At 44.8% G+C, this 15,682-nt stretch overlaps 1 protein-coding gene across 1 annotated transcript in view; it reads left to right on the top strand.

Annotated features, from left to right (window-relative positions):
- The first annotated feature begins 469 nt into the window (after window positions 1-469).
- Window positions 470-15,682, top strand: part of LOC138260443 (nicotinamide N-methyltransferase-like) — a 217,340-nt gene continuing 202,127 nt past the window's right edge. Inside the window, exon 1 of the mRNA XM_069208942.1 lies at window positions 470-686. Within this exon, the coding sequence (XP_069065043.1) occupies window positions 539-686 (148 nt within the window). The 5' untranslated portion in view covers window positions 470-538. The remainder of the gene's footprint in view (window positions 687-15,682) is intronic.

The raw sequence follows: 15,682 nt of genomic DNA, 5'->3' as shown, positions 1-15,682 counted from the left end.
TTCCAGGTGAAAGTAAACTGATCTGCTGAGTTCCAGTAGATCTCATAATTCTGAAGGGGCTAATATTTACAGTTACAGGTCCCACTTGATTTAAGAGGACACTCCTAATGAGGGACGAGGATTTCTGGGAGTGGTCAGGATTTGCCAACCTGGAAGGACCAGCTAATTGTACATGTTTAAGCTTTGTAAGAAAGGAACCCATTCAATGCTTTCCCTTACGTCAGGCAAAGAACAGGTGTTTGTTCACACCCTGCTTGACATGTGAGAGGTATACATGCTGCGTAAGGTTCCCCATCATGTTTGGGAGAGTTGTACTTGGAAACAGTAAACGTTCACGAGCAGCCATAGGTTAAAAATATGATCAGCCTCGGGCCGTTGACTTTACAGATAAAGGTGAAATTGTGTTGAAGCTGAAATAGGTCACAGATGTAAACAGAGAATCCTCTGCTTGAAGAGCATTTAAAAGTTAGATTTCTGGCTTTAAAGCAGGAGTGCACGTAACACTGAATGAGAACAGGAGAAACCTACACCAGGGGAAATGGCCTCATCTATCGACCTAAAGGAACTCTATGAAAGGTTTTATGATCCACGAAAGATTGGGGAGATTTATCTCACTCCCGAATCTACCTTTTTTGATGATACCATTACTCAGATGATTTCTAATTTAATCAAAATCTACTCATCAGGTATGTACTATTCATGTCTGTTGGCAGCAGATAAGCTCAGTGATGTGATACCCATTTATCGACATGAGTACCTTCTTTGAACCGTCTGTTGATTGTAATTGTTATGCATTGTTAAGAATCAATTATGACAGGAATAATGAGGAAAAACTTCAATTATATATACGATCGTCTCCATTTCAAGAACTTGTGTTGTGCCCATCAGAGAGGAAGGGCAAACACTGCCCGATCAATGCAATGATGTCAGTTAATCCACAAATTGGCAGCAGAAGGGATCTGGCCTGGTCACTCTGGGGAATGACTTCAAAGAAGTACGAGTGACTTCCCATACTGCTGAATACCTGCTGTTCCTCATCCTCTATAAGCTTCAGGGCCCGCTTTAGGGGGTACGACTGGTGCGACCACACTAGGCGCTGATCTGGAGGGGGGCACTGACCTCATGTGGGGCGCTGTGTTTAGCAATAACTTACTATTTAAAACCACTTATTGCAGAGATTTTTGTGGGTCCAGCTTTCAGTCAGCAATAAAAATGTAAAGATAACTCATGTGATTAATGTTCCTGCTACAGAGAGAGAGGGATGGAGGTTTGTCTAGAGGCAGTTTTGACTCGCCATAAGGTAGCGTAGAGGGTTAATGTGTCTGCTGCAAAGAACAGATCTGAGTGGATTAGTAAAATCACCCTTTACCGCCACTTTAAAACTACTTAAATTTATGAGGGAGAGGGGCTATGGAGAGATGAGGGGACCTTTTACTGGGAAAGAGTGAGGGAATCCGAGGAGGAGGCAATGGAGGGGAAAAAAAGACTGTCGCACTAGAGCCGGCTAAAGCCGGCCCAGATGACCAAAAACACTGCAATACCCATCTACATGCATGTACACTGTGCAAAGAAATGCAAGAGGATTGTCTAAAATTACCTTTGCTAGTGGAAAAAATATTGAAAATGGGGTTTTATCTGCGCTGTTTTGTTGAATGTCATAAATCTAAACATAAATCTCATGCAGTACTTATACCTAGTTGTTATTTATAGAAATCTGACTAGAAAGACGTATAGATTAAATAAATTTGCATAGTCAATAAAAATAATTTTGCGGCCCAAAGATAGAAATTAAAACATCTATGAGTCTCACGGCCAGGTGACAATTCAATTTATAAATGAATTTCCCCAAAAATAGTTTAATCCATCAAACACAGAACTAGTTTCTTTACATAATCAATATACCTCACTAAACATTTTACCAAATTAGGATCTTTCCCTTTCAAATGCCTTCTAAAGCTCAGTCTGATAAACTGTGGCTTTAGAAGCTGCTGTCAAAGCATAATTCGGGCTATATTTATGACCAAGTGATGCTGTGCAGCGTAGCAAGTCACCTTGCTGTGTTGTGCCACAGGGAAAGGGCAGGAATGTGCTATATTTAAAAGAATATGGAGAATTGTTGCCAATATACTTGTGCTGGCACCATTTTGGCAGGCTAGCACCAAAGCGGGCATCCAAGGTGCAAGGGTGCCTGAGTTGTAAGCAGGATTGTCTTGTGCAGGAATAGGCACCTTCCTGCTAAAAAACTATCCCCTGAGACATTTTCATCGTTCTATGTGTGCCACAGAATGCAGCACACATGCAAAGAGTAAAAAAATTAAGATAGTTCTCCTTGTTACTTCTCACATGGGGAGGCATAGGTTTTTGGCACATTCCCATGTCTGACACTTTTGGTAAATCTGGGATCAAAATACGCCCACACGACATCTGTAGAACACCTCCCTGGGGCAGAGTAATGTAAAGCATTGATTTATGCTGTTTTGTTTTACTCTAGGTTTATGAAGCCACTCAGGGCAACGCAAGGTAGCCTTGTGAGGCTTCATAAATCGCATTTTGGCCTTGTGTCACACGTGCACCACATTGCGAGGTGCAAGAGCAACGCTACCCCCAACATAAATATGCCTCAAAATACACATAGAAACAAATATTATGGAGTAGTGAGTCATTATTGTACTCAAAAACCTACAGCATAGCTGCTTTCCATTCTTCTTCCAACCAGAGAAAGAAAAGCTATCCAATATGAAAAAATTTAAGTTCTGACAAAAATAATAAGAGAGTAATCAAAGTGAGATTGATGGAGTTGCTAAGAGAACAAGTCCTGGATCATCCACACATGCACACTGCCATCATCAAGGGCACCTCCATTGAAAAACTGCTTTCTGTGTTTTAGGTTCTTAGTACCATTATCTTCATTGTTTGTGCATTCATGCATTAGATATGGTTAGAGCATTAAATACATAATGCACTGAGAGTACTATGTAGTCCAAGACATGGCAGGTCCAACAGGCTATCCTTCCTTACCGCCGGCAGTGAAGAAATAGTGGAAATAAATATTTGGTCTAAACCACAGAAACTCTGATCTCTCTCCAGCAGGAACTGTAATCACCCGAGTTATCTTGACATTTTTATTGTTGCCTGAAATCTACTGGATACACAGGAAACTCTGCGGAATATGCTTGTAAACCTTATGTTATTTATAAAAATAGCCCCCCCCAGGTCAGCAGCAGGTGTGGCTACACTGGTCACACCACCATACAGCCAGCCCTGGGCTGGGGCATCACCAACCAGCCAGCAGCGCTTGTCTTTATTTATCAATTTGCAGTCTTCCTCACTAAGGAAGGTGTTACCAATAGTTAATTGAACTGATTTTTATGAGGATATACATGTCACATCCTACTTTTTAGTTTATTGTGTCAGACCAGTGGCAAACCACCCAGGAAACATATTGTGCATGTATGCAAGAGGTCAGATGTTAGACCTGCCATCCGTGATGTGGATTCCCCTGTCTTTTTTGCCTCTGCTTCCTATGTTTTGACTGTGTGCTGGACTTTGGTACACCTAGGCGTTTTACCACTGCTGACCAGTGCTAAAGAGCAAGTGTTCTCTGTGTAAACTGTATGTAGAATTGGTTTTTCGATGATTGACATATTTGATCTACTAGTAAGTCATTAGTAAAGTGCACTAGAGGTGCACATGGCCTGTAAATCACATGCTACAAGTGGGCCAGCAGCACTGATTGTGCCACCCACAGGAGTAGCTTTGTAAACATAGCTCAGACCTGCCACTGCAGTGTCTGTTTGTTCAGTTTTAAAATACTTTACACCTGGCCTTTGAGATAAGCCTGACTGCATGTGCCAAGCTAAAAAGGAGGTGAGCAGGGGTTATCCTAGGTGTGTATCTTCCTTATCCTGACTAGAGTGAGGGTCCCTGCTTAGACAGAGTACATACTGACTGCCAACCAGAGACCCCATTTCTAACAACAGGGATATCAGAAGTGCTGATGTTTTACTGTCAAAGTGCAGAGTATGGTGACATTCTCTTCCCCAAAGAAGCTCTCTCCTCAAAGTGTCTGAGCTTGGTGCTCTCGGCCTCTTTTAGAACTCAAACCACCTGCAACAGCACAGTCTTCAGGTCCTTCTGCTTGGCCAGGAGTTCAATAGAGCAAGTGCCTCTTCACAGTCCTTATATACCCTTCATCTGTGGATGTTACTGGCAATGGTTCGGACAATGCCCAGGAGCCAATGTGAATCCATGCACTACACCCGACTTCTTACTATAGGTGTCAGAGCATCCAGAATCCTCACAACCATTAGTGGAAAGTCGCTGGAGACTTCACCAGCGGACCTGCTCCTGTTGTTATGAATATCATCTTTACCTGGGTGAAGTTGTGGGGGAATGCAAAACCTATGGCAAGAATGGTCGCTCCAGAATGTTTGTCAATCCAGATAAGCCAAAGAAATCAGCTGTTTTATACCTTCTGTACCAACTGATATGGGTATGTTAAAAAGTACTGTAGGTCTCCTAAATCATTGTTGCTCATGTTGTCACGAGCTGGTAAAGTTGTTTTAATTCATACTACAAGTATATAAAGAGATACATTGGAAGACTCTACTTATTTACCCGCCATGCTAAAGCACCTGAAACATGTGGGGTGGGGGGGCATTTTAATTTATGCTTCTTAGGATATACATTTTTCATACTAAAATGAATTAAAATCATTACAATACAAAACAAAAATAGCAAAAATGTGTTTTGATACTGTTGTGTAGCCATTTTAGCTATAGCTCCATGCACGTTAGTTTAATACATTAGGCCACTGTGCACTTTGACCTAGATATATTTTATTTGGATTCGCATTGTTATTTTTACAATAACCAGTTTTACGGTCTTGTTTTAATTTCTTCTATCTAACTGTTTTGCTTAGCCCAACACTGTGTTCTCAAACAAGACATTCTTGATCACTTTGTGCTTCAGTCAAGGCTTCAGTTTGGTACATTGCCGGTGAACGTGGTAAAAGTTTAGTCTCCAACATTCATATAAAATACACATCCTTACATAGGGACATTTTCTTAGAACATTAGCTGTGTTATTATAAAAACACTTCCTAGTCCCATTACACGTTAAGAGGGAGATTCCAGCCAGGGGACCATGACTGTATGCTGATTGCTGAATGCTTCGCAGCAGATGCTAACGCAGACTGTAGGCTTTTGCACAGGTATGAGGGTCGATGTCCTCCCGGGGGAACCTGAAAGGCCGAATTAGAGCCTAACATGCTGTGCTCAAATTATTACTCAGATAGAAAATAGTCCATCGATTCTGGTGGCAATATGACAGTGTTATTCTTATGCTTCACTCTCATCATCACCATTTTAATATTGTCATGTTGTGTCATTCTGTTTATTCGCAGCTCACGCTTCGGTAAAGGTAAAATGCAGTCGTTTTATTAAACCAGTCTTTATAACTCATCCTGCTTTCATTGTTATTTATATATGAGACTGAACTGCGAATAAGAGATCCGGATGCGACCTGAGTGACCACGACTTCCCTGAGAAGTATGATATGTCATGTGCTCGGCTGCCCAATCATCTCTACCTTTCGGGAGAGACGAGGCACTGCTAGTTAGCCGGAGCAAAACCCGGATTTGAAGCGACAGGTGTCACCAACTGTGGTTTAGACTCAGTCTCCCACACCGTGGACGATCTTGCTGCTCAAAATCCAGTAGTCTCATTAGAATAATGAGAGCCTACGCGACAATACTACATGTCAAATTCACACTGTATCCTTTGCAGCAGTAAATGATCAATTATCCTCCTTTCTCTGGGATTGCCCTGAGATGCATAAGTAAGGATTGTGTTACTGAAGTCCCTACAAAGGAACAATTTCATTATGTAGATTATTTAAATCACCTAGAAATACAACAAAGTTGGCAGTGGACTGGCTATTTGTCAAAGTTGTTATTTCAAAGATTCTATTTATAGGATCTCAAATGGACACAAGAACTGTGTACTATTTGATGGGTGATATAATCATGAAATCACCTCCTAAAATGAGGACCAGACTGTAGGACCAAATTACAATGAATGTAAATGCTATGTCATCATGTCCAGAGACATAGAAGATGTTGGGAAAAGATACCATAAACTTAAGCACAAGGTGTGTGAAATAGTTGCTCAGCCCCACAAAAAAATCTTCTTACACTTGATATAGAGGGCCATGCCAAGTATGCCCCAATAAAAGCCACCCTTGTTTCTTAACTTGGGCAGACCCCTGAGTAATAGCAGCAGAGGTTAAGGGATAGCTACAAAATCCCAAACCAGTCCTGGGTGGATTTCTAAGATTACTCCAGCAAGGCAATAAAGGGCTGGGTGAGGGTCAGCAAGGTTAATGATTATGTTGGATTGCTCAACTTACTCTTGAGAGAGCACATGATTAATATCAGTTTCACAAAACTGCCCCAGCATCTAGTGCATGGCAAGCTTGTTGACCCCAGGCAGCTTGCTACGGAGGCAGACCCCTGGGTCAGCACCAGAGTGTCCAAGAATGTATCTGGGGTGATGCCAAGGATAGTTGGTTCAGGTTCCCCCCAAAAGAGGGGGAGATCAAGAGAGACAGACACGTTTCAAACAAAGGGGGAAGAAAAAAGCTTCTCTGCACCTTCTGAGAAGAAGGTCGGAGGTTCTCATGGCTTGTGGCCCAGAGCACCCCATTTCTAACCATACTGCTTTGATTGTTCACAAGCAGGAGGACTCTGTCTATCTTAAGAAACCCCCCCACTTGTGGGACCTCTAAAGGGGTGGTCAATATGGCCTTAGGGGTAGGTAGTCCCCAGGGGCAGGAGATATATCATGCCCTAGTCTCCCTTAGTTTGGAGGAGAACTCAGAGGGTAGACTGGTGATCCATGAAGGTGGAAGTCATTCTTCCACCAGGTCAAGTTTAATAGGGTCCTTCTCACTGCTCTAACACTGTGAGCCCAACCAGCTCAGTGGAGTGGCCAGTTCACAAGCTAGTCTGATTACAGTCCAGTAAGTAGTTTGATTTCACATATTCCTGCAGTTGAAAAAATGCAATTTTTTCAGGAACTTTAGATAAAAATGGAAAAATGGACAAAGGTCAGAGGTTGCTTGGGAATGATGGGCATATGTAAGGTTTCTTTAGCAATGGAGGCACTATTGCTTCTTTTCAATGTGCTGGGACGTGATTGTATTCAAGACTGTTAGAAAAGATTGTTTCAATTTCTTTGGTAATAAACTGAGCTGATTCCTGCATGTATTTGAGGGGACAAATGAGGGCCAGCTCTAGGGTGACGTGACCAGAGAAGCTGAACATGGTGCTGACCTTGGGGGCAGAAGGGGTGCTGGGTTTAGAAATAAACTATGGGTTTAAAAGCACCCAGTGCAGAGTTCCTTTGTGCATGCCAGTTTTCAGGCCACAATACAAATGCAAGATCACTTTGAGGATTAATGTTCCTGTTGGAGAGGGATCGGGATTTGTCTAGTGACAGTTCTGACTCGTCATAAAGTAGCACAGAGGGTTACTACTGGGAAGATACCAGGACGGACCACGGAGACTGTACCTTTTACTTCCTGACAGGTGCAGGAGGCTGGCCTGGTTTGTAGTGGGTACCTAAGGTAGTTACACCTTATACCAAGTCCAATTGTCCCTTATTAGTGAAATGTAGACAGTGTTCTAGCAGCTTAGGCTGTCTAGAGGTAGCTGTAGCAGAGCAGCTTCGGTTGAACTAGGAGACATGCAAAGCTCCTGAAATACCACTATAGTTACACATGCACAATAAAAGACAATACTTAGTGTTACCAAAAATAAAGGTACATTATTTTAGTGACACAAGGCCAAAAATATCTTAGAAACAATACTTCTTCTGGAGGTAAGTATTATACACAATATATACACCAGGAACCAAAATCAGGTAAGTAAACAGTCATAGAATAGTGCAAACAGTAGAGAATACAATAGATTGCAATGGGCCTAGAGGCAACACAAACCATATACTAAAATAGTGGAATACGAATAACGAATTCTCCCCTAGGCAAGTGTAGGTTGTGGAGGGGCGCTGGGAGTGTAGGAAAACACCAATAGTAAGTAAAGTATCCCACCCTAGAGCCCAGGAAAGCAGGCGTAAAGTACAGCAAGTTTCCTTAGGGCACACTAAAAGTTGTGATAAGAGATTTTGCAAGAACCAAGCAAGACTGCAAGCAACAAAAAATGGATTCCTGGACTAAAAGACCTGTGGAGAGAGGAGACCAAATCCAGAAGTCGAAAAGGCCCCAGGAAGGACAGGAGCCCCTGCCAACCTAGTAGATGGTGCAAAAGTGGATTCTCCGGAAAGAAGAAAAGTACAGAAGAGCACCAAAGAAGATAGCTGCAGGTTCCTTCTTGGTGCAGGTGATGTACCACATCGAGTTGTTGAATGCAGGCTGTTTGGATGCTGGATTCCGCCAACAAGCCTTGGGTCAAGGAAGTACACAGTTTGCATCAAAAAGGGGCTGCCTGGACCCAGGAGGGACCCGGGGGTCTCAACTAGGACTGAGGAGACAGAGGGGGCTCTCAGCACTTCAGAGAGCTCTCAGAAGACCAGGCAGCACCCACGGGAGGCCAAGAACATGGAGACAAAGAAGATGCAAAGTGCGGTCATCGCAGCACTACACTGGAGGGTCCCAAGCCTCCGGAGAACAACTCAGGGAGCTTTGCATCACAGTTTGGAGTACTGGGACCTGGGCTATGCTGTGCAGAAAGGATTCTTGGAAGAAGTGCACAGAAGACCAAGGAGCTGCAGAAGATGCAGTGCACAGGGGTACTGTAGCAGCACGGGGATACAAGCTCTTACCTCCACCAAATTTGGACAGCTGGACCTTTGGACAGTCTGGGCCACTTCGGTACACCACCTGTGTTCCAGGGAGCACGCTCGTCATCAGGAGAGGAGTCCCTGAGTACCGGTTGTCATCTCAGAAGGGTGCCTGCAGAAGCAGGGTAGTGACTCCGTCACACCACAGGACATTCCTTTGTTTCTTCTGGTGCAAGATGAAGACAGGCAGTCCTCAGAGCGTGCACACCTTGGAAACTGTTGCAAAAGCTGACTGGAACTAAAGTTGCAGGTCACATGAGTAGTTCTGGATACTTTGTTGCAGTTGCAGCAGTTCCTGGAGCAGTCTGTGGTTGATCCGACGGTCAGAAGCTGAAGCAGACGATGCAGAGGAGTCCTGAAGGAATCTTATTAACCGAATCTGAGAAAACACCCAGAGGAGAGACCCTAAATAGCCCTCAGAGGGGGATTGGCTCTCTACTCAGGTATGCACCTCTCAGGAGGGGTCTCTGACGTCACCTGCTGACACTGGCCACTCAGAGGTCTCCAGAGGGTCCCAACACCTTGGAATCCAAGATGGTTAATGGCAGGGACACTCTGGAGAAGCTCTGGGCACCACCCCAGGGGTGGTGATGGACAGGGGAGTGGTCACTCCCACTTCCTGTGTCCAGTTTTGCACCAGAGCTGGGACTGGGGGTCACTGAACTGATGTAGACTGATGTATGCAAGGAGGACACCATCTGTGCCCTTCAAAGCATTTCCAGAAGCTCTGGGAGGCTACCCCTCTCAAGCCTGTAACACCTATATCCAAACAGAGAGGGTGTAACACCATCCTCCCAAAGGAAATGCATTGTTACGCCTTCCTGGGATTGAGCTACTCAGTTCAAAGGAGGGCAGAAACCTGTCTGTGAGGTGGCAGCAGCTGGGGCTGCAGTGGAAACCTCAGAGAGCTGGTTTGCCAGTACTGGGGGTCCATGGTGGAGCCCCCAGGGAGCATGGGATAGGCCCCCCAATACCAGGTTTGGAATGGGGGGACAATTCCATGATCTTAGACACCTCACATCACCATATTCAGAGTTACCATTGTGAAGCTACATATATATATTGACATTTATGTAGTGCACACGTATAATGGTATCCCCGCACTCACGAAGTCTGGGGAATTGTCCCTGGAGAACGTGGGGGTCACCTTTGCTAGTGCAAGGGTGCCCTCACACAGTACCTTTGCACCTAGCCTTCAGTAAATGAAGGTTAGACATATAGGTGACTTATAAGTTACCTTAGTGAAGTGAAAATGACTGTGAAATAGTGTGGGCACGATTTCACTCGGGCTGCAGTGGCAGTCCTGATAAAAGGTTTGTATGAGCTCCTTATGGGTGGCAAAATAATTGCTGCAGCCCATAAGGATCTCATGGCACACCAATGCAATGGGTACCTAGGTGCCATATACTAGTGACTTATAAAGGGAGTCCAGTGTGCCAATTAGAATTTAAATATGGAGTCAGTAAAGTGTAGTGACAACTTTGGTAAGTAGATGTAGGAAAGTACCATCTTGTCTGGCATGTTACCCCTATATTTCACTGTATATATGTTGTTTTAGTGTATGTGTCACTGGGACCCTGCCAGCCAGGGCCCCAGTGCTCATAAGTGTGCCCTGTATGTGTTCCCTGTGTGATGACTAACTGTCTCACTGAGGCTCTGCTAACCAGAACCTCAGTGGTTATGCTCTCTCTGCTTTCTAAATTGTCACTAACAGGCTAGTGACCAATTTCACCAATTCACATTGGCATACTGGAACACCCTTATAATTCCCTAGTATATGGTACTGAGGTACCCAGGGTATTGAGGTTCCAGGAGATCCCTATGGGCTGCAGCATTTCTTTTGCCACCCATAGGGAGCTCTGACAATTCTTACACAGGCCTGCCACTGCAGCCTGAGTGAAATAACGTCCACGTTATTTCACAGCCATTTACCACTGCACTTAAGTAACTAATAAGTCACCTATATGTCTAACCTTCACCTGGTGAAGGTTGGGTGCTAAGTTACTTAGTGTGTGGGCACCCTGGCACTAGCCAAGGTGCCCCAACATCGTTCAGGGCAAATTCTCCGGACTTTGTGAGTGCGGGTACACCATTTCACGCGTGCACTATACATAGGTCACTACCTATATATAGCATCACAATGGTAACTCCGAACATGGCCATATAACATTTCTAAGATCATGGAATTGTCACCCCAATGCCATTCTGGCATTGGGGAGACAATTCCATGATCCCCTGAGTCTCAAGCACAGACCCGGGTACAGCCAAACTGCCTTTCCTGGGGTTTCACTGCAGCTGCTGCTGCTGCTGCTGCCACCCCTAAGACAGGTTTCTGCCCTCCTGGGGTCCAGCCAGGCCTGGCCCAGGAAGGCAGAACAAAGGACTTTCTCAGAGAGAGGGTGTTACACCCTCTCCCTTTGGAAAAAGGTGTCAGGGCTGGGGAGGAGTAGCCTCACCCAGCCTCTGGAAATGCTTTGATGGGCACAGATGATGCCCATCTCTGCATAAGACAGTCTACAACAGTTCAGGGATCCCCCAGCCCTGCTCTGGTGCGAAACTGGACAAAGGAAAGGGGAGTGACCACTCCCCGGACCTGCACCTCTCAGGGGAGGTTCCCAGAGTTCCTCCAGTGTGCTCCAGACCTCTGCCATCTTGCAAACAGAGGTCCTGCTGGCACACTGGACTGCTCTGAGTGGCCAGTGCCAGCAGGTGACGTCAGAGACTCCTTCTGATAGGCTCTTACCTGTGTTGCTAGCCTATCCTCCTTCCTAGGTAGCCAAACCTCCTTTTCTGGCTATTTAGGGTCTCTGCTTTGGGGAATTCTTTAGATACCGAATGCAAGAGCTCATCAGAGATCCTCTGCATCTCTCTCTTCACCTTCTGCCAAAGGATCGACCGCTGACTGCTCAGGACGCCTGCAAAACCGCAACAAAGTAGCAAAGACAACTACTGCAACCTTGTATTGCTTCTCCTGCCGCCTTCTCGACTGTTTCCTGGTGGTGCATGCTGTGGGGGGAGCCTGCCTCCTCTCTGCACCAGGAGCTCTGAAGAAATCTCCCGTGGGATGACGGAATCCTCCCCCTGCAACCGCAGGCAACAAAAGACTGCATCACCGGTCCTCTGGGTTCCCTCTCAGCATGACGAGCGTGGTTCCTGGAACTCAGCAACTCTGTCCAAGTGACTCCCACAGTCCAGTGACTCTTCAGTCCAAGTTTGGTGGAGGTAAGTCCTTGCCTCCCCACCCTAGACTGCATTGCTGGGTACTGCGTGATTTGCAGCTGCTCCGGCTCCTGTGCACTCTTCCAGGATTTCCTTCATGCACAGCCAAGCCTGGGTCCCGACACTCTAACCTGCAGTGCACAATCTCCTGAGTTGTCCTCTGGCGTTGTGGGACTCCCTTTTCTGACTTCGGGTGGACTCCGGTTCACTCCTCTTCCAAGTGCCTGTTCCAGTACTTCTGCGGGTGCTGCCTGCTTCTGTGAGGGCTCCCTGACTTGCTGGGTGCCCCCTCTGTCTCCTCACCCAAGTGGCGACATCCTGGTCCCTCCTGGGCCACAGCAGCATCCAAAAACCCTAACCGCGACCCTTGCAGCTAGCAAGGCTTGTTTGCAGTCTTTCTGTGTGGGAACACCTCTGCAAGCTTCTACACGACGTGGGACATCCATCCTCCAAAGGGGAAGTTTCTAGCCCTCTTCGTTCTTACAGAATCCACAGCTTCTTCCATCCAGTGGAAGCTCCTTTGCACCCTCAGCTGGCATTTCCTGGGCATCTGCTAACTCTCGACTTTGTCGTGACTCTTGGACTTGGTCCCCTTGTTCCACAGGTACTCTCGTCTGGAAATCCACTTTTGTTGCATTGCTGGTGTTGGTCTTCCTTGCAGAATTCCCCTATCACGACTTCTGTGCTCTCTGGGGAATATAGATGCACTTTACACCTACGTTTCAGGGTCTTGGGGTGGGCTATTTTTCTAACCCTGACTGTTTTCTTACAGCCCCAAGTGACCCTCTACAAGCTCACATAGCTTTGGGGTCCATTCGTGGTTCGTATTCCACTTTTGTAGTATATGGTTTGTGTTGCCCCTATACCTATGTGCTCTTATTGCAATCTACTATAACTTTACATTGCTTGCATTACTTCCTTTTGCTATTACTGCATATTTTTGGTATTGTATACACATATCTTTTGTATATTTGACATCCTCATACTGAGGGTACTCACTGAGATACTTTGGCATATTGTCATAAAAATAAAGTACCTTTATTTTTAGTATATCTGTGTATTGTGTTTTCTTATGATATTGTGCATATGACACCAGTGGTATAGTAGGAGCTTTGCATGTCTCCTAGTTCAGCCTAAGCTGCTCTGCTATAGCTACCTTCTGGAACAATTTGGCCAAAGCACACAGAATATATTGTCCAATAATGTGGCAAGGATGAAAATCCCTGATGGTGTGTTGTAGGTTAGAGGAAGTATGAGGTTGAAGAAAAGTCTTGAGTCTTGTTAGTAGATGATGCCTTTATTCGTGGGTGTTAGAGATCATAGTACCATCATAGATAAACAGCCAACACTTGTTTCGTCACACAGGTGACTTCATCAAGGCTGCAAAAAATAGTAATGAAAGCAACAATTGGTATATATATATGCTTGGAATCAATAGTGGACTCATTGGTGACCATGTAGAAAAGATTCCAAAACCAGAAACCAGTGACCGGTGATCAGTGTAGGAGCTTGAGTAAGTAAGCATTTGAGTGAACATGGCAAGCAAAAATATGTGAGAGGGACCCCAATTAAAAAACACACATCAGATAAAGTGAGTCAACGTGACCATGCGATTAATATTGAGAACCAAAGTATCGGACAGTTTACATTTAAAATGTAAATAGCGTATACAGAGACTGTGAGGTGAAGTGTGATAAGTACGAGAGTAGAGCAGAACTGAGAGAGACCAGGCATATGGGTGAGTAAGAACACCAAAAGGGAGATACAGAACAGTACATAGTAAGTAGGTAACTGAGAAACAGGAAGGGAAAAGGGCCCATGGGAGCCAAGGTCAGTAACTCATACCTGGGCCGTCCGGCCAGAGTGGTAGATAATACTCAGCTATGTGGGCTAAAGTAGGTGAAAATGATCTGGGAAACTGTCCATCATCCGGCCACAATCTCTTTATGTTTCCCCGGTCTTTTTCTCTACTTACGGCTGTTTTTGATTGCCTATGGTCTAGGCTGTTACCCTGTGCCTTACACCATTACAAGATGGTCACTTCCGTACTAGCTCCTCGCCTGTTTTTTTGTTTTTAATTAATCTTATTCTTGTTACACGGACTTCCCTTCCATACACCCAAGATGGCTGCCACACTGCCCACTATACCCAACTTTTTGGTCCCTCTTTCATTTCCATAGCACTTCCACTGTTCCAGTTTTGTCCTTGGGTACTCTGATACCCGTTTTGGTGCCTTCTGGGTAGTAGGGCACTGGGCCAGGAAGCACCAAACTTTGCTTTTTCTTATATACCTGTTAAAAATTATTGTTTTACTGCCTAGAAGTGCAGCATCTTTCACCCTTACTACCCTTGTGTTTCTTTTTTCCATAGCTACCTTCTATCAGCCTTAGCTGCTGGAAACACCTCTTCTACACTAATAAGGGATAACTGGACCTGGTACAGAGTGTAAGTACCCCTTGGTACCCACTACAAGCCAGGCCAGCCTCCTACATTGGTTGTGCAGCGGTGGGATAAGTACTTGCAACTACTTACCACTTTGTCATTTTGTACTTTTCATAAGAGAATAATATACAAAACAAGTTCAGTGTATGTACACCTAACCAAAAAGTTTTGCTTTTCTTCTCTTACACTATCTGCTATGCGCTGAAAAGTACTCCCAAACATTCTAAAAAGTTTCAAAAAGTTTTTAAAGTTTTTTTTCTGTTTCCTTAAAAAGTCCTGAAACTTTGTCTCTCTTTTATCTGTCCCTAAACCTTTTCTATCATGTCTGATGTAGGAATTCATCTTAATTTGGTCAGCACAGCTTATGACCACCTTAACTTTAAGACCCTAAGGAGTCTCTGCATTGATAGATGTTTAGTGGTAGGAAAGAACCCCTCTAGAGAATTATTGTCTAACATGCTTCTTGAAAATGATAAGGCCTTAGCTGGCACTTCAATTGAGAAGTCAGGTGATATCTCACACTCTGACTCAGGGGAGCCCCCAGTAAGAGTGCTAGGGGGTGCCCTTCCTAACCTGCCCCTTAACAGACCACCTAGAATAGCTGGTAGTAATGGAAGCTCCCATCACAGTAGGGATATTTTTGTTCCTGCAGGCCCCGTTGCTAGGGTGCCAACTGTTAGGGAAAGGTCTCTCTCTGTTCATTCACATCATTCTTCTGTGTCAAAGCATTCCCAACCCACCCACTCTGATGACAGAATGCTAGAAAGGGAACTCAATAGATTGAGAGTGGAAGAGTCCAGGCTGAAGCTTAAACAGAAACAGCTGGCTCTAGACAGGTGTAGGAGGCTGGACTGGCTTGTAGTGAGTACCAAGGGGTACTTGCACCTTGCACCAGGCCCAGTTATCCCTTATTAGTGTATAGGGTGTCTAGCAGCTTAGGCTGATAGATAATGGTAGCTTAGCAGAGCAGCTTAGGCTGAACTAGGAGACGTGTGAAGCTACTACAGTACCACTTAGTGTCATATGCACAATATCATAAGAAAACACAATACACAGTTATACTAAAAATAAAGGTACTTTATTTTTATGACAATATGCCAAAGTATCTTAGAGTGTACCCTCAGTGAGAGGATAGGAAATATACACAAGGTATATATACACAA

Source organism: Pleurodeles waltl, chromosome 2_1 (assembly GCF_031143425.1).
Source record: "Pleurodeles waltl isolate 20211129_DDA chromosome 2_1, aPleWal1.hap1.20221129, whole genome shotgun sequence".
NCBI classification, from domain to species: Eukaryota; Metazoa; Chordata; class Amphibia; order Caudata; family Salamandridae; genus Pleurodeles; species Pleurodeles waltl.
Note: the sequence above shows the minus strand (reverse complement) of the source record. Positions and strands in the feature narration are given on the sequence as shown.